General features: G+C 49.5%; 1 protein-coding gene across 6 annotated transcripts in view; it reads left to right on the top strand.

The window, feature by feature from the left end:
- ARHGEF7 (Rho guanine nucleotide exchange factor 7) overlaps positions 1 to 19214 on the top strand; it is a 223673-nt gene that overhangs the window by 27633 nt on the left and 176826 nt on the right. For all 6 annotated transcript variants that reach the window (XM_089693578.1, XM_089693575.1, XM_089693577.1 and 3 more), the window contains exon 2: positions 4985 to 5068. In XM_089693578.1, the coding sequence (XP_089549704.1) occupies positions 4985 to 5068 (84 nt within the window). The remainder of the gene's footprint in view (positions 1 to 4984; positions 5069 to 19214) is intronic.

Genomic DNA, 19214 nt, shown 5'->3' with positions numbered 1-19214 from the left:
ACTAACAAGTCTATAATTACTTGTTAAAGATTTTGACCACTTTTTAAATATTGACACCACATTGGCCTTACGCCAATCCAGTGATACTATGCCAGTCATTAAAGAGTCCCTAAAAATTAGAAACAATGGCTTTGAAATGATAGAGCTCAATTCTTTAAGGACCCGTGGGTGTATGCCATCCGGTCCAGGTGCTTTATTCACCTTTATACTGTCTAAATATTTCTGGATCATATCAATTGTGAGCCAATGTGGATCATCTGGAGCTGTGCCATGCCCATTATGGACAAGAGCTCCCCCATGCTCCTTTGTATACACAGAGCTGAAGAAGGTATTTAATAAATTTGCCTTCTCTTTGTCCCCAGTCACCCACTCTAGATTATTCTGTAAAGGGCCTACATGCTCAGACCGGACCTTTTTACTAATAATATATTTGAAGAATTTTTGGGGGTTGATCCTGCTATCTTTTGCAATTTGTTGTTCGTTTTCAATTTTTGCGGTCTTTATTTCCTTTTTGCATATTCTGTTATATTCTTTGTAATGTTTAAACAATGATAGCATTCCTTCATTTTTATATTTAATAAAAGCTCTTTTCTTATTATTTATAGCTTTTTTAACTTTGGTCGTAAGCCACATAGGTTTGATTTTTTAGCCTTTTAAACTTGTTGCCCATGGGAATATATTTTGCTGTGTGTTCACATACAGTCTTTTTGAACAACTCCCATTTCTGTGTTGTGTTCATTGATACCAATATTCCCTCCCATTCTAAGTCTTGGAGAGCAGCTCTCAGGCTGGGAAAACTAGCTCTCTTAAAATTGAGCGGTTTTATTTTTCCCGTATGTGTTTGCTGTTTACAGCTAACAATAAATGAAATCATGTTATGGTCACTGCTACCCAGATGTTCTTTTATATGAACATTCGTAATAAGCTCTGCATGGTTTGAGATTACCAGGTCCAGCAGAGCATCATTTCTAGTTGGGGCCTCTATGAACTGTACCATAATATTGTCCTGTAGTAGGTTTAAAAATGTTTGCCCTTTAATTGTTCCTGCAGTACCATTACTCCAGTCAATTTCTGGGTAGTTAAAATCCCCCATTATTATCACTGTCCCAGCCCTTGCAGCCCTTTTGTTCTGTGCAAGGAGCTGAGTCTCCTCATTAACACTGGGAGACCTATAACAAACTCCAATGATTACCTTTGTAGTACGCACCCCCACATGCAGTTCCACCCATAATGCTTCAGCCTCATCACACTCTCCATCAACTAGGTCCTCTTTCACACATTTCAGAGAATATTACCTTGGAGGTCCTTCCCTTCAACTTGCAGCCTAGTTCTTTAAATTGATTCTTAAGGAGCCTCCACCTTCCATGTATTCTCTCATTGGCTCCAACATAGGCCAAGACAGCTGGGTCATGCCCAGCCCCTCCCAGTAATTTATCAACTTGGTCCACCACATGCCGAACCCTGGCACCAGGGAGACAGTAAACCATTCGGTTGAGGCTGTCAGGAATGGACTTGCCAGTGGTGGTGGGACTCACCTGCCTTGTGGGCTGCAGTACCAGGGCTGGCCAGCGGGTGCTCTCAGCAATCAGAGGCTCACTCCTGCAATGAGCCATCACCTGAGGCTGATTGCAGGAGGTGTATTTAAGGAATGGCCAGACCTGCAGTCAGGGCCTTGGTGTAATGTTTCCCATGAGCCCCTGTACCTGCATCCTGTCTGCTTCCTGCCTGATCCTGATTCTGCTTTATCCTGACTCTGCATGAACTCTGCTTGTCCTGACCTCGGCTATTCCTGACTACTCTTCCGCCTGCTCCTTGTACCTTGCCTGCCCGTTTGCTACCGACCCCGCCTGCCTGACTACGTTGATTTGTATATATGGTTATTTGTTGGAGCTTGGGTTGTTTGCACTCTGTTATGTTTACCTTGCACTGCGTTTGTGTTGTTTAGTCTTTTAATAAATTGTCTTATTTACACTATACCTGAAGCCTGCATTTCCCTGTGTCAGTCCACACATTTCTGGTCATACCCGGATCCCTAACAGAGGCGATCCTGGTGAAAACATTATTCTATCAGTCCTTCTGATTATAGAATCCCCTATTACCACCAACTGTCTAGGCCTTCCTGCAATACCCTCACCACCTCTCCCAGATGGTCTGCCCTCCCGGCTGTTAGGGATAGCAGTGATATCCAGGGCTGCCACCCCTGAGCTTGCCACTCCCACATCTTCACCAAACTTGGCAAATCTATTTGGGTGCACAAACCCAGGGCTGGCCTTCCTTTTCTGTGATCCCCTACCACTCCTTCTTTACAGTAACCCATCTTTCTACCTGATAATCTTGATTATCCCCTCCGCCCTCCAAATCAATCCCATTAGCTACCTGCTCCGAGAGCAGAAGACCCCTTTCAGGTTGTCGGTTCTGCCCAGTGTTGCAACTTGCTCCTCCAGATCTCTAATGTGAGTTTCCAGAAGAGCAACCCACTCACATCTGTTACAGCCGTATCCATCCTGGAGCTGTTGCTCCATTGTTCCATACATGCGGCACACTGTGCACTGCACATAACCTTCCTTTATAGAAATCTATGATCCATTATTTAATCTTTTATTGTTTATAGTGATCCATGATTTATAATAATCTATTATTGTTTATAGAAAGCTATGATCCATTATTTAATCTATTATTGTTTATCGTGATCCATAATCCATTATGTAGAGCAGGGATCTCCAAACGTTTTAAACAAAGGGCCAGTTTACTGTCCTTCAGGATTTTGGAGGGCCGGATCATGGCCACTTGGAGTAGAAAATGTCCTGGCATAAGTGAGAGTAAACAATGAACCATCTTTAGAGTCAGGTGGAAGAGTATTTGGGGTTAGTGGGAGGAATAGTGCCTCATTCTTGATGTCAGTGGAAGGAATAGTGCTGAATTGTTGGTGTTGGTGGCAAAAATGATTCCCCATTGTAGGTGTCAGTGGGAGGGATATTGTCCCAAGGGCCGTATAAAGGCAAGCAAAGGGCCGCAGTTTGGAGACCACTGATGTAATCTATTATTTTTTTTATAGTAATCTATGATCCAATATTTAGCGTAATCTATTATTGTTTATAGAAATCTATGGTCCATTATTTAATCTATTATTGTTTATAGAAATCTACGGTCCATTATTTAATCTATTATTGTTTATAGTGATCCATGATCCAATATTTAATCTATTATTCCTTATAGTAATCTATGATCCTTTGTTTATCATAATATATGATCCATTGTTTATCATAATATATGATCCATTGTTTCTAGTAATCTATGATCCATTGTTTATTGTTATATATGATCCATAGTTTATCATTGTATATGATCTGTTATTTATTGTAGTATATGAATCATTGTTTATCATAATGTATGAACCATTGTTTATAGCTAGCAGGGGTATTGAATTACAATTTACTGAGGTCTGGGCAGTAAACTTTTGATCCAGCAGAGGTCCAAAACTCATGTAGGCACCTGTGGTGCATTTTCGTGTGCGCCAAACTGCATGTTGCTTTTGAAAAAAAGGGTTGGAGACTTTTCTCTGACCCTCTTTCACTGACCTACTCACAATGTGAGCACCAAGTGCACATGTACAGATCTGAACCTGTTCATATATCAGTGTCCTCAATTCCCACTGCACATCACAGTCCCCTCCCCTTTCACAGCAAGATCCCCTCTTGTTGAGTGTCCTCATCTCCCCCTTTACTTCACCCCCTCCACCCCTTTCACAGTTGTGTTTCCACACTTCCTTGACATCAACCCCCCCCCCACACACACACACACACATTACAGTTCTTAGCCCCCTCCCACTTTAATGTCCTTAGCCCCCACACATCACAGTCCTCAGCCCCTCACATTATTGTCCTCAGCCCCCCTATTTTAATGCTATAAGCCCACCCCCCCACATCACAGCCTCTAGCCCCCAAATTTCAGTCCTCAGCTCCTCCACTTTATTTATAATGTTCTCAACCCTCCCCCCCCCCCACACATACACACTACTGTCCTCCCTACATTACTGTTCTTAGTCCCCACTTAATGTCCTCAGCCCCCCAACATCCCCCAACATATCAGCTCTGTGAGGATGACCATGGGATGGCCAGGGGAAGAAAAGGCTTCTAAATGGTGGACCGCACCGGTCCGGATGGGGCAATTGACTCAGTCTGCATCCGGACCCTGATCTGCCATTTAGTGATGCCCGGTGTATAGAAATCTATAATCCACTGCTTATAGTAATCAATGATCCTTTTATTTATCATAACATACTATCCATACAACATATGATCTCATGTGTCATGCAATGTGTGATCCCTTGTTTATTGTAGTGTATGAACTATTGTGTATTATTATGTATGAGCTTTTGTTTGTAGTAATCTCTGATCTATTATTTCTTGTAATGTATGATCCATTGTTATCATCCCACGGATGAACCTGATTATATGAATCAAATCGGGAAACAAGTGTTAATTCCTGGGAATTAATCCCGAGCTGACAGTTGATGTGTACGTTTCGCTGGGTGATCACACGGTAGTCCGGGAACATGTGTTCTGCTCGTTGTTGTCATACAGTGTGCTGTCCCAGTGTCCCCCTGTCTCGGTAGCAGGGGAGATATACAATGGCAGCGATGGGGTTAAGCCGGCCGCTCCCGGATTGGTCCGGCTGGGAAGGTTGTCTCCAGTGTTTCCCGAGTCAGGTAGAATCCCAGCTCTGCCCCTGGCACAGTATTGGGGGAGCCGGGCTCTTCCTAGCACGTCATTTCCTGAGCTGGGATTCGCTTCCTGGAGGGGTTAAAAAAAAGAAGGTGCAAACGGGGGGGGGGGTAAAGAATATCAGGTGAGAGGAGGCCGGTGCGGAGTGTAGTGTAGTCCGTCCATTCACTGAGGGGGTATGCTGTGTATATAGGAGGAGGGGGTGCACTGTATATGGGGAGTGTACTGTACATGTCTGACTCTGTGTGTCCCCTCTGCAGGTGTACCCGGAGCCGCGCACAGAGACCGAGTGTCTGGGAAACATCAGGGAGTTCCTGAAGGGCTGCAGCGCATTCAACCTGGAAGTGAGTGTATTCTCTGTCTCCTCATAGAGCTCAGTGCTGTGACACTACAGGGCCCACTGGTCAGCACACAGCTCACTGCATGCTTTGTACCTCCATGTACACTCACCCCTCCATGTACACTCACCCCTCCATGTACACTCACCCCTCCATACGCCAGTGTGTAGGCTGATTGGTCACAGAGCTTCTTAATCTTATCCAGCCGTGCCACCTGAAGGGCCTGTTCACTCTATCCAAGTTGTGTTCAGGCATTCATGTTCTTTTCAGTGAGCTGCCAAACAGCCAGGAACATGCAAGAAGTATCTCCGCGTTCTACTCCAAACCACATAGCACTTCAGTAGCATACATTTTATGGCCATGAACGCATTTGTTAGATGCATGGAGGAGCTGGAAGAATTATTGGCACCTGCATGCATCTGCAGAGGGCAGCACGTTTCTGTGCAATTCCCACACCGCAAGTGCTTGAACCAGCCCTTAGAAGTATGTAGAATCACAGGGTCCCCCAGGCTACAATGCAAAGTACTTCAATGTCACTTATTAATGGGAAACCTGAGACAGCGCACACACTTGCCTTGATTAACTTACCTTCACGCCGGTGGTTCCTTTCTCCTCCCCCCTTCATGCTGGAGGTACCTTCCCCCCCCCCCCCTCATGCCGGAGGTACCTTCCCTCCCCCCCCCTTTCACGCCGGAGGTTCCTTCCCTCCCCCCCCCCTTTCACGCCAGAGGTTCCTTCCCCCCACCTTTCACGCCGGAGGTTCCTTCCCTCCTCCCCCCCCCTTTCACGCCGGAGGTTCCTTCCCTCCTCCCCCCCCCTTTCACGCCGGAGGTTCCTTCCCTCCTCCCCCCCCCCTTTCACGCCGGAGGTTCCTTCCCTCCTCCCCCCCCTTTCACGCCGGAGGTTCCTTCCCTCCTCCCCCCCCTTTCACGCCGGAGGTTCCTTCCCTCCTCCCCCCCCCCCTTTCACGCCGGAGGTTCCTTCCCTCCCCCCCCCCTTTCACGCCGGAGGTTCCTTCCCTCCCCCCCCCCTTTCACGCCGGAGGTTCCTTCCCTCCCCCCCCCCTTTCACGCCGGAGGTTCCTTCCCTCCCCCCCCCCTTTCACGCCGGAGGTTCCTTCCCTCCCCCCCCCTTTCACGCCGGAGGTTCCTTCCCTCCCCCCCCCCTTTCACGCCGGAGGTTCCTTCCCTCCCCCCCCCCCTTTCACGCCGGAGGTTCCTTCCCTCCCCCCCCCCTTTCACGCCGGAGGTTCCTTCCCTCCCCCCCCCCCTTTCACGCCGGAGGTTCCTTCCCTCCCCCCCCCTTTCACGCCAGAGGTTCCTTCCCCCACCTTTCACGCCGGAGGTTCCTTCCCTCCTCCCCCCCCTTTCACGCCGGAGGTTCCTTCCCTCCTCCCCCCCCCCCTTTCACGCCGGAGGTTCCTTCCCTCCTCCCCCCCCCCCCCTTTCACGCCGGAGGTTCCTTCCCTCCCCCCCCCCCCCCCCTTTCACGCCGGAGGTTCCTTCCCTCCTCCCCCCCCTTTCACGCCGGAGGTTCCTTCCCTCCTCCCCCCCCTTTCACGCCGGAGGTTCCTTCCCTCCTCCCCCCCCTTTCACGCCGGAGGTTCCTTCCCTCCTCCCCCCCCTTTCACGCCGGAGGTTCCTTCCCTCCCCCCCCCCCCTTTCACGCCGGAGGTTCCTTCCCTCCCCCCCCCCCTTTCACGCCGGAGGTTCCTTCCCTCCTCCCCCCCCCCCCTTTCACGCCGGAGGTTCCTTCCCTCCTCCCCCCCCCCCCTTTCACGCCGGAGGTTCCTTCCCTCCTCCCCCCCCCCCCTTTCACGCCGGAGGTTCCTTCCCTCCTCCCCCCCCCCCCTTTCACGCCGGAGGTTCCTTACCCCCCCCTTTCACGCCGGAGGTTCCTTACCCCCCCTTTCACGCCGGAGGTTCCTTACCCCCCCCCTTTCACGCCGGAGGTTCCTTCCCTCCCCCCCTTTCACTCCAGAGGTTCCCCCTTTCACTCCAGAGGTTCCCCCTTTCACGCCGGAGGTTCCTTCCCTCCCCCCCTCCTTTCACGCCGGAGGTTCCTTCCCTCCCCCCCCTCCTTTCACGCCGGAGGTTCCTTCCCTCCCCCCCCCCTCCTTTCACGCCGGAGGTTCCTTCCCTCCCCCCCCCCTCCTTCACGCCGGAGGTTCCTTCCCTCCCCCCCCCCCCCTTTCACGCCGGAGGTTCCTTCCCTCCCCCCCCCCCCCCCCTTTCACGCCAGAGGTTCCTTCCCCCCACCTTTCACGCCGGAGGTTCCTTCCCTCCTCCCCCCCCCTTTCACGCCGGAGGTTCCTTCCCTCCCCCCCTCCTTTCACGCCGGAGGTTCCTTCCCTCCCCCCCCTCCTTTCACGCCGGAGGTTCCTTCCCTCCCCCCCCCCTCCTTTCACGCCGGAGGTTCCTTCCCTCCCCCCCCCCCCCCCTTTCACGCCGGAGGTTCCTTCCCTCCCCCCCCCCCCCTTTCACGCCGGAGGTTCCTTCCCTCCCCCCCCCCCCCCCCTTTCACGCCAGAGGTTCCTTCCCCCCACCTTTCACGCCGGAGGTTCCTTCCCTCCTCCCCCCCCCTTTCACGCCGGAGGTTCCTTCCCTCCTCCCCCCCCCTTTCACGCCGGAGGTTCCTTCCCTCCTCCCCCCCCCTTTCACGCCGGAGGTTCCTTCCCTCCTCCCCCCCCCTTTCACGCCGGAGGTTCCTTCCCTCCTCCCCCCCCCTTTCACGCCGGAGGTTCCTTCCCTCCTCCCCCCCCCCCCCCCCTTTCACGCCGGAGGTTCCTTCCCTCCTCCCCCCCCCCCCCCCCTTTCACGCCGGAGGTTCCTTCCCTCCCCCCCCCCCCTTCACGCCGGAGGTTCCTTCCCTCCTCCCCCCCCCCCCTTTCACGCCGGAGGTTCCTTCCCTCCTCCCCCCCCCCCTTTCACGCCGGAGGTTCCTTCCCTCCTCCCCCCCCCCCCCCCCTTTCACGCCGGAGGTTCCTTCCCTCCTCCCCCCCCCCTTTCACGTCGGAGGTTCCTTCCCTCCCCCCCCCCCTTTCACGCCGGAGGTTCCTTACCCCCCCCCTTTCACGCCGGAGGTTCCTTACCCCCCCCTTTCACGCCGGAGGTTCCTTACCCCCCCCCTTTCACGCCGGAGGTTCCTTACCCCCCCCCTTTCACGCCGGAGGTTCCTTCCCTCCCCCCCTTTCACTCCAGAGGTTCCCCCTTTCACTCCAGAGGTTCCCCCTTTCACGCCGGAGGTTCCTTCCCTCCCCCCCTCCTTTCACGCCGGAGGTTCCTTCCCTCCCCCCCTCCTTTCACGCCGGAGGTTCCTTCCCTCCCCCCCCTCCTTTCACGCCGGAGGTTCCTTCCCTCCCCCCCCTCCTTTCACGCCGGAGGTTCCTTCCCTCCCCCCCCTCCTTTCACGCCGGAGGTTCCTTCCCTCCCCCCCCTCCTTTCACGCCGGAGGTTCCTTCCCTCCCCCCCCCCTCCTTTCACGCCGGAGGTTCCTTCCCTCCCCCCCCCCCTCCTTTCACTCCAGAGGTTCCCCCCCCCTCCTTTCACTCCAGAGGTTCCCCCCCCCCTCCTTTCACTCCAGAGGTTCCCCCCCCCTCCTTTCACTCCAGAGGTTTCTCCCCCCCCCCTCCTTTCACTCCAGTGGTTTCTCCCACCCCCCTCCTTTCACTCCAGAGGTTTCTCCCCCCCCCCCCTCCTTTCACTCCAGAGGTTTCTCCCCCCCCCCCTCCTTTCACTCCAGAGGTTTCTCCCCCCCTCCTCCTTTCACTCCAGAGGTTTCTCCCCCCCTCCTCCTTTCACTCCAGAGGTTTCTCCCCCCCTCCTCCTTTCACTCCAGAGGTTTCTCCCCCCCTCCTCCTTTCACTCCAGAGGTTTCTCCCCCCCCCTCCTTTCACTCCAGAGGTTTCTCCCCCCCCCCTTTCACTCCAGAGGTTTCTCCCCCCCCCCTTTCACTCCAGAGGTTTCTCCCCCCCCCCCTCCTTTCACTCTAGAGGTTTCTCTCCCACCCTCCTTTCACTCCAGAGGTTTCTCCCCCACCCTCCTTTCACTCCAGAGGTTTCTCCCCCCCCCCTCCTTTCACTCAAGAGGTTTCTCCCCCCCTTCCCCTCCTTTCACTCCAGAGGTTTCTCCCCCCCTTCCCCTCCTTTCACTCCAGAGATTTCTCCCCCCCTTCCCCTCCTTTCACTCCAGAGGTTTCTCCCCCCCTTCCCCTCCTTTCACTCCTGAGGTTTCTCCCCCCCCCCTCCTTTCACTCCTGAGGTTCCCCCCCCCCCTCCTTTCACGCCGGAGGTTCCTTCCCTCCCCCCCTCCTTTCACGCCGGAGGTTCCTTCCCTCCCCCCCTCCTTTCACGCCGGAGGTTCCTTCCCTCCCCCCCTCCTTTCACGCTGGAGGTTCCTTCCCTCCCCCCCCCCTCCTTTCACTCCAGAGGTTCCCTCCCCCCTCCTTTCACTCCAGAGGTTTCTCCCCCCTCCTTTCACTCCAGAGGTTTCTCCCCCCCCTCCTTTCACTCCAGAGGTTTCTCCCCCCCCTCCTTTCACTCCAGAGGTTTCTCCCCCCCCCTCCTTTCACTCCAGAGGTTTCTCCCACCCCCTCCTTTCACTCCAGAGGTTTCTCCCACCCCCCTCCTTTCACTCCAGAGGTTTCTCCCACCCCCCTCCTTTCACTCCAGAGGTTTCTCCCACCCCCCTCCTTTCACTCCAGAGGTTTCTCCCACCCCCCTCCTTTCACTCCAGAGGTTTCTCCCACCCCCCTCCTTTCACTCCAGAGGTTTCTCCCACCCCCCTCCTTTCACTCCAGAGGTTTCTCCCACCCCCCTCCTTTCACTCCAGAGGTTTCTCCCACCCCCCTCCTTTCACTCCAGAGGTTTCTCCCACCCCCCTCCTTTCACTCCAGAGGTTTCTCCCCCCCCCCCTCCTTTCACTCCAGAGGTTTCTCCCCCCCTCCTTTCACTCCAGAGGTTTCTCCCCCCCCCTCCTTTCACTCCAGAGGTTTCTCCCCCCCCCTCCTTTCACTCCAGAGGTTTCTCCCCCCCCCCTCCTTTCACTCCAGAGGTTTCTCCCCCCCCCCTCCTTTCACTCCAGAGGTTTCTCCCCCCCCCTCCTTTCACTCCAGAGGTTTCTCCCCCCCCCCTCCTTTCACTCCAGAGGTTTCTCCCCCCCCCTCCTTTCACTCCAGAGGTTTCTCCCCCCCCCCTCCTTTCACTCCAGAGGTTTCTCCCCCCCCCTCCTTTCACTCCAGAGGTTTCTCCCCCCCCCCCCCTCCTTTCACTCCAGAGGTTTCTCCCCCCCCCTCCTTTCACTCCAGAGGTTTCTCCCCCCCCCCTCCTTTCACTCCAGAGGTTTCTCCCCCCCCCTCCTTTCACTCCAGAGGTTTCTCCCCCCCCCCCTCCTTTCACTCCATTTCACTCCAGAGGTTTCTCCCCCCCCTTCTTTCACTCCAGAGGTTTCTCCCCCCCCCTCCTTTCACTCCAGAGGTTTCTCCCCCCCCCCCTCCTTTCACTCCAGAGGTTTCTCCCCCCCCCTCCTTTCACTCCAGAGGTTTCTCCCCCCCCCTCCTTTCACTCCAGAGGTTTCTCCCCCCCCCTCCTTTCACTCCAGAGGTTTCCCCCCCCCCCCCTCCTTTCACTCCAGAGGTTTCTCCCCCCCCCCCTCCTTTCACTCCAGAGGTTTCTCCCCCCCCCCTCCTTTCACTCCAGAGGTTTCTCCCCCCCCCCTCCTTTCACTCCAGAGGTTTCTCCCCCCCCCTCCTTTCACTCCAGAGGTTTCTCCCCCCCCCCCTCCTTTCACTCCAGAGGTTTCTCCCCCCCCCCCTCCTTTCACTCCAGAGGTTTCTCCCCCCCCCCCTCCTTTCACTCCAGAGGTTTCTCCCCCCCCCCTCCTTTCACTCCAGAGGTTTCTCCCCCCCCCTCCTTTCACTCCAGAGGTTTCTCCCCCCCCCCTCCTTTCACTCCAGAGGTTTCTCCCCCCCCCTCCTTTCACTCCAGAGGTTTCTCCCCCCCCCTCCTTTCACTCCAGAGGTTTCTCCCCCCCCCTCCTTTCACTCCAGAGGTTTCTCCCCCCCCCCTCCTTTCACTCCAGAGGTTTCTCCCCCCCCCCTCCTTTCACTCCAGAGGTTTCTCCCCCCCCCCCTCCTTTCACTCCTGAGGTTTCTCCCCCCCCCCCTCCTTTCACTCCTGAGGTTTCTCCCCCCCCCCCTCCTTTCACTCCTGAGGTTTCTCCCCCCCCCCTCCTTTCACTCCTGAGGTTTCTCCCCCCCCCCTCCTTTCACTCCTGAGGTTTCTCCCCCCCCCCCTCCTTTCACTCCTGAGGTTTCTCCCCCCCCCTCCTTTCACTCCTGAGGTTTCTTCACCCCCTCCCCTTTCACTCCAGCGGTTTCTTCACCCCCCTCTTTACTCAAAAGGTTACACCCCCCCCTCCCTCCCTTCACTCCAGAGGTTCCATCCCCCCCCTCCCTCTTCAAGCCATAGGTTCTCCCCCCCCCCCCCCCATCCCCCCTTCTCTCTTCAAGGCAGAGGTTCCTCCACCCCCCTCCCTCTTCAAGCCAGAAGTTGCGCCCCCCCCCCAAGTAAAAATATACAAACAACTGTACAGACATTTTTTCCTTTTGATTATAAAAGGTTTAAAAAATAAACAAGTACTGTCAGAATGCAGGTTACAGAAATATATCAGCAAGTCATCATACTGAGTACAATATAGGTTTAGGAAGTGGAGTTTGGGTCATGATCTAGTAAGCAGGTATATAGAAAGGGCATGCACAGTTTTCCTTATATATTAACAGTAATCACCCAGGCTCAAGATACATTTGCTTCAGATGTTAAGGCATTAGTTCAGTCTCAGTGATGTTCTCTTTTAGTTCCATCATCAACTATGTATTTTAAGGGCCTGCCTGATTTGACATTAATTGAATTGATCATTTAGCTTTGTACTCATATTACAAAGTTTTTGTAACTCGGGCAGCACAGTGGCTTAGCGGTTAGCACTTCCGCCTGGCAGTACTAGGGTCGTTGCTTCGAATCCCAGCCACAGCACCACCTGCCTGGAGTTTGCATGTTCTCCCTGTGCCTGCGTGGGTTTCCTCCAGGTACTCTGGTTTCCTCCCACACTCCAAAGACATGCAGGTAGGTTAATTGGATCCTGTCAAAATTGTCCCTAGTATGTGTATGTATGAATTTGAGTTAGGGACCTTAGATTGTACGCCCCTTGAGGGTTAGGGACTGATGTGAATGTACAATATATATGTAAAGCACTGTGTAAATTGACGGCACTATATAAGTACCTGAAATAAATAACTCTAAAAAGAGATTGTACAGAGATTGTAAAAACAGATTGTATAGTGTGTGACCAGCTTTAGTTTTACAGTCGGATTATATTGTGTATGATGACAGGATCTAAGGGTGGTTTCTTAACCAGGGTGCTGTCTGGGTTCCTCAGGGTGCCACAAGCATGGATTAGCTCCATGAGTTCCTATGGTGCAGAAGGGATGGCTATCAACACTATAACAAGCAATGATGATCTAGGGCCAGGACGTGTGGTGTCATTCATTGCTATGCTGATGTCTGGTGGCTTGCCTGCACAATAGCAATGCATATCTGGTTGCGTGAAGTGCTGGCCCCAGCATTCAGAAGATTGAAGTCCACCTCCTCCATACTTCCTAAACCTCTCTCCCTCCATCGTGCTGATGGAGCCAAAAGTTAGGGTTCAAATGTGTAAAGAGATTTTTGTTATTGGAGGGACTTTGTGGCGATGGGGCAACTCTGATGTGATAGGGAGGTCTAATGCATAGGGTGGCTTCTGATGTGAAGGGGGGAATATGATATGATGGGGGAACCTCTGATGTGAAGGGGGGATTTTGATGTGAAGTTGATGTCAGGTGGTTGTGTGCATTGTCCCAAGCTCAAGTTTCCCATTGATAAGTAAAATTTGTTTTTTCACATTTTAGACTGGGGGTGCCTTGAGATTTTGCATACTTTCAAAGGGTGCTACAACTAAAAGAAGGTTAAGAAACACTGGTCTAAAGAATAATTTCCTCCCTTCCCTGTTATGGTGCATCCAACCAGATTCATTAGTGCTTCACAAGTTGTTCAGCAACTGTTTCTGAGATTTGCAAGGCTGCCACCTGGTCTTCTGTTTACAAAATTATTTTACCTGGTAGATGTTCAGGCTTCCTTTAGTGCCAATTTTGAGGGTTAGATGCTTCAAGCTGCATTGAGTTCAGCGCCTTTTTGACCTGTTTGTTACGTGGGCCTGTTGGCATTGTTGGCTGTGTTGTTTACTGTTCAGTTGCACTGCTTTTGGATGTCCCGTGGTTATGACTAAGTCCTCATTCACATTGGCACTGTCAAACCAGTACTTTATGTAGGACATTTTCTAAATTTTTCGAATATAAATGCATGTAATAATTTTTTTCAATGGCTCCATGCTCTGTGTTTACCTACATTTAGGTGCAATCAGTATAGCTGTGTTTTAGAGAAAATAAAAATCTGCATCACGGAACTGATTGGGCACCCTAATATGACTTGACAGGTCTAAATTCAGATAACCAATATGTGCATATAAAACTTCCAAAATCCTATAACTCTTCCAAAATTAAACTTAATGTCCATGTCACATCCGTGATATTTTTGCTTTTTCAAGTATTGTAGACAAATCAACTGTTGCTTGATTCACCTCTGGTGTGTAAACATAACAACCACTCGTGCACCTTCACCAGTTGTGCTCTCACCTGGTAAATATGACCCCTGATGAAGCCATGTAACCTGGTGGCATAAGGCGTAGGGGAGGGGCTTTGACGTCACGACGCTCATGCGGAAAAAGAGAGAGAGATACTAGCAATACCATAGCATAGCGTGGTAAAGTGATAGAGGAGATGGAGAAACTTCTCAGTATGTGGATGCAGGATCAACATCAGCGTCGAGTCCCACTCAGCTTGATGCTTATTCAAGAAAAAGCTAAAAGCCTGTTTTGAAGACTTGAAGAAAAAATGGGGTGAACAGTGTGCATCTTTTACTGCTAGCCATGGATGGTTTAATAGATTCAAGGCTAGAGCCAACCTTCACTATGTAAAAGTAAATGGTGAGGCTGCCAATGCAGATACCACAGCTGCCCAAGAATTTCCAGTAACACTTAGAGAAATTATTGATGAAGGTGCTTATTTACCCCAACAGGTTTTTAACGTCGATGAGACAGGACTGTACTGGAAGAGGATTCCAGAACGAAGTTACATCAGTAAAGAGGAAAAGGTGATGCCAGGCTTCAAAGCAGCAAAGGACAGACTTACTCTGTTTGGTGGCAATGCTATCGGTGATATGAAACTAAAGCCTCTCTTAGTTTGCCATGCAGAGAACCCAAGAGCCTTCAAAAACATAGCCAAGGGCATTCTACCTGTTGTGTGGAAGAGTAACTCCAAAGCCTGGGTTACACAGGCCATTTTCCAGGATTGTTTTTTCCACCATTTTATCCCAGAGATAGAGAAATATTGTTTGGAGAAAGATATCCCATTCAACATTCTTTTGCTGCTTGTCATTGCACCAGGTTACCGCCAATTCATGGATGACTTTCATCCCAACGTCAAAGTAGTGCATCTTATATCAATAAATGTTGCGCTGCCAACTGCCAAATTGAAATCTAAAATGAGTGACTACAATCAAAAACTAATCAGAATAAATATTGACAGATAATTAAATACAAATTATGTGATCGTAATTAAAAAAGAAAAATCAAAATAATGGTCCCATTATTCAAATAATAGTCCAATAATAGTGATGAAGTGATCAAAACATCATATAGTGACTTTCCGTGAATCCTTCAATCAATTTTAGATGTACGCTCACCTCCTTCTATGCCTAATAAATAGGCTTGATACACTTTTGGTTCGCATATCCTGGAACCTGCCAAAATTGCTGCAGTGTAGAATGGATGTAGGGTACTTCCTATGGAAACCACAATGCTTTCCCCTTTGTGCGCTAGGATTTCCCTACAGGGATTTCTCCATCCTTCAGCCATCATTCTGCCTTATCGCTTGATTAATTTTTCAAAATCTAAAAAAGAAACATATCAATAATAGAAGATAAACCGAGTATATACAATATCCACTGCATAATATCCCAATAGTTATGCAGAGAAGACTTGTGGTGCCGCTGCAAACCAGAAGGCAGAGGAAAATTACCCCACCAGTATACAGTATACAGAGTAACTACCATGGTACTCACAGCGCCGTGGTAGTTCATTGACAACTTCAAGCTGATAGCTGCTAAGACTTCCGGGGCTTGCAGTTTTCTCATGCACAGAATACTGGTTGGACAGAGCCCCGCACGACCGTGGTTTTTTAAAAATCTTTACAGCTAGCGGGAGGAAATGATCCCCCCGGTAGCTCTCAAAGTGGGGGACCAGGGAGGAGCAGGGGCTGGTCCTTTCATGGTAAATGTTACACCCTATTTTTGTCCGATAATTTTTGATGGCCGATAAATCAGTGACTAATAGCTAAGCTATAAACTCAGAAAATTAGAAATACATATCTTCATACTATAACAAAAAAGCTGGAGCATGAATCCCATAATAGGTCTGCTTATTTATACAAAATTAAAATCACATAACGTTGTACATAAAGTATTCTGGATAGTTGGAATACTGGTTACTGAGGCATCCCTCATCTATACTTATATCATTCTGCCAAATAATCCTATATCTTCACTATTTTGTATATAAAATGTCAACAATCATAAATGGGTTCAATAAACACTAGACACCTAGACCTCCATATGGTACCCCTACACCTCTCCCCTTCCATGGCCATATGCATGCTGTTCATGTGCATGTCTTAATACGTTTTATAAGACCTTACAGTGGTTCTAAAGGCTGAAGGTTTTTTTACCTTTATGCAATCTATGTGTACAGCTCCTTCCTCAGCCCCCCTAATACTTACCTGCGCCCCATCTCGCTGAGAGCAGCGGCTTATCTGGGTCTCACCATTAATGGCTGGGAGGCTGGGACACAGCAGAAGGAGTCATTGGTTTCTGCTGCTGTCAATCACAGCTAGTGATGGAGTGGGGCGATTGGACCAAGCTGCTCTCTGTGTGTCTTTTTTTTATTTCTATGACATATTCTCTGCACTACTGTCAGACATTCCAGAGTCTGCCTCCTGAACTGCAGAGGTGGAGAGTGAAGTTTAGGAAGGTGCTTCAGGAGCCAGAGTCAGTACAGGAATTACAGCTTGCAGGCAACAAGGTACCATGAGATATGTAGTCCATACAGGGAATCCAGAAATTTGTGGAAAGAGATGGCCAGCAGACAGGCAGCAATTAGATCATGAAAAGAGATTTTCCAAGTAAGCTTCTATTAAAACTGCCTATCTTTTGTAGTGCTATTACAATGCTGATGTTCTAGATGACAGTGTATGTTGTGACTATAGATTTCCTTAAACACTGAAGTCAGATTATCTATAACTAAACGTACAGAAGTGGTGGTGGCGGCAGCAGCGGGGTGGGGGTAGGAGTCTAATTTCAAATTACTAGAACAGTGGGGCTTGCATGTGGTTGGTAGTAGTACTAATTACATTGCTTATAACTTTTTTTTTTGTTTTGTTTTTACAAGTCTTTGGGAAGATAAATACCGTCTTTTAACATTGGGATTAGCCTACCTTTTTAATAGCTAAATGAACATATTCAACTTCTTTAGGAGTGAAGAAGGTGAGGCAGAGAGTCTTGGCTGACTGCCAACTTTAGGGTGATAACCAACATTTCTGTGGGAGCCACAGCTGCATTTGCATTTCAGTTTGCTTCACTGTTTTGGAACACACTTTTTTCCTCTGGCATCAGGTTCGCCCAAAGATTAATAATAAAAAAAAATGTATGCAGAAAGCGTGTTAACCCTTTTGATACTCGCCTGTTCAGATGTAAGCCTTTTAGAACAGAAAAGCAGGCTATTGTAAAGGTGTACTGCTGTTTTTTAGCAGATGATGATATACTTCTTATGTGAGTTGGAAAATAGGAATGCACCAAAAAAGAAAAAGGGGGGGGGGAAAAAAAGGTGAATATCTTTATTTACTGATAATAGGTGATCTAATGACTGTGCTCCTGTAATTGTAAGTTCCGTGACTGCCATGGTTATCTTCTAGTTTCAGTACTTTGGGTCATGGACCATAAATGCAAATCAGTTTTGACTTCACGTGTTGCAAGCTTGTTCTAAATTGGTGATAAAAAGTATTGAAGTCAGAGATAGTGGGCAGCTTGTATAATCAGAAAGTTGGCAGAAATGGCAACCCCCATATTTTTCTAATGGCTGGTTAAAGCTGACCGTAGATGGTTTTTGCCATCCACGCAAACATAGTGGATGCAGGAATCCCTCCCCTTGCTGGGTCTTTGTAATCTGACAGTGTGACTTTTCACTGTCAGAATACACTGCAGCCACTGGTTGTCAAAAGTCAAAGGGGGCAACCACACACAGATCGTAATTTAGCTGGTCCCTGCTGAGCTGGCTGAATTTCAATCCCTCTACGGCCACCTTTTACTGTAATAATGTTTAATTTTACTTTTGTCAGGGCTGTCTTGATAGCATCATGGGCCCCCAGGCAGAGTAATGCAATAGGGCCCCTACCAGCCTGCCGCAATTTAGGCACCTACTATCAGAATGTTAGTATAAATAGTTGATAGCATTAATCATATACACTTGGGTCCATATATATTTGGACACAGGCACAATTTTCATTTTTTTCAAGTAATTACCAAAACATATTCAAGCTATAGTTCTATAATGGATATGGGCTGAAAGTGCACACTCCCAGGTTTAATTTGAGGGTATGTACATCCAAATTGTAGGAAGGGTTTAGGAATTAAAGCTCTTAAGAGTAGCCATCCCCCTTTTTCAAGGGATCAAAAGTAATTGGACAATTGAATATAATCATAAATAAAATGTTAATTTTTAATATTTTGAGAATCCTTTACTGAACCCATGGACATTATCAAAGACTCCTTTCTGATGCTTTGCCAGGCTCTAACTGCAGCTGTCTTCAGTTGCTCTTTGTGGGTCTTTCTGCCTTTTTAGTTTTGCCTTCAGCAAGTGAAATGCATGCTTAATTGTGTTGAGACCAGGTGATTGACTCGGCCATTGCAGAATATTCCACTTCTTTTCTTTCAAAATCTCCTGGGTTGTTTTTGCAGCGTGCTTTGGATCATTGTCCATCTGTACTGTGAGGTTCCGTCCAATCAACTTTGCTGCATTTGGCCAACAGTATATCTATAAACACTGCAGAATTCATCTGGCTGCTTCTGTCACATCACCAATGACTCAGTGACACTGATGGCATGGGCATGCATGGCTTCCACACTGCCTCCACCGTGTTTTACAGATGACGTTGTGTGCTTTGGATCAGGAGCTGTTCCAAGCCTTCCCCGCTCGTTTTTCTTCCCATCATTCTGGTATAGATTAATCTTAGTTTCATCCATCCAAAGAATTCTTTAGCAGAACTGGTCTGGCTTTTTAGATGTTTTTTGGCAAAGTCTAATCTGGCTTTTCTGTTCTTGAGGCTTATGAATGGTTTGCACCTTGTGGTGAACCCTCTGTATTTGCTTTTGTGAAGTCTTCTCTTGATTGTAGACTTTGACAATGATACGCCCACCTCCTGGAGAGTGTCCTTCACTTTTCTGGATGTTGTGAATGGGTTTTTCTTTACCATAGAGAGGATCCTGCGATCATCCACCACTGTTGTCTTCCATGGATGCCCATGCCTTTTTATTTTTCTGAGCTCACCAGTGCATTCTTCTTTCCTCAGAATGTACTAAACTGTTGATTTGGCCACTCCTAATGTTGCTGCTATCTCTCTGATTTATTTGTTTCATTTTTGAAGCCTTACAATGGCCTATTTCACTTGCATGGACAGCTCCTTTGAATGCATGATGTAGGTTCACAGCAACATATTCCAAATGTAAATACCCCAACTTAGAATCAACTCCAGACCTTTTATCTGCTTAATTGATGAAGAAATAATGGAGTAGCCTACACCTGGCTATGAAACAGCTTTTGATTCAACTGTCCAATTATTTTTGGTCCCTTGAAAAAGGGGGGATGGCTACTTTATTAAGAGCTGTAATTCCTAAACCCTTCCCCCAATTTGGATGTACTGTACATACTCTCAAATTAAACCTGAGAGTGTGCACTTT

Source organism: Staurois parvus, unplaced genomic scaffold, assembly GCF_062004578.1.
Source record: "Staurois parvus isolate SC_StPar_1 unplaced genomic scaffold, SC_StPar_1.0 ptg000634l, whole genome shotgun sequence".
NCBI lineage: Eukaryota > Metazoa > Chordata > Amphibia > Anura > Ranidae > Staurois > Staurois parvus.
Note: the sequence above shows the minus strand (reverse complement) of the source record. Positions and strands in the feature narration are given on the sequence as shown.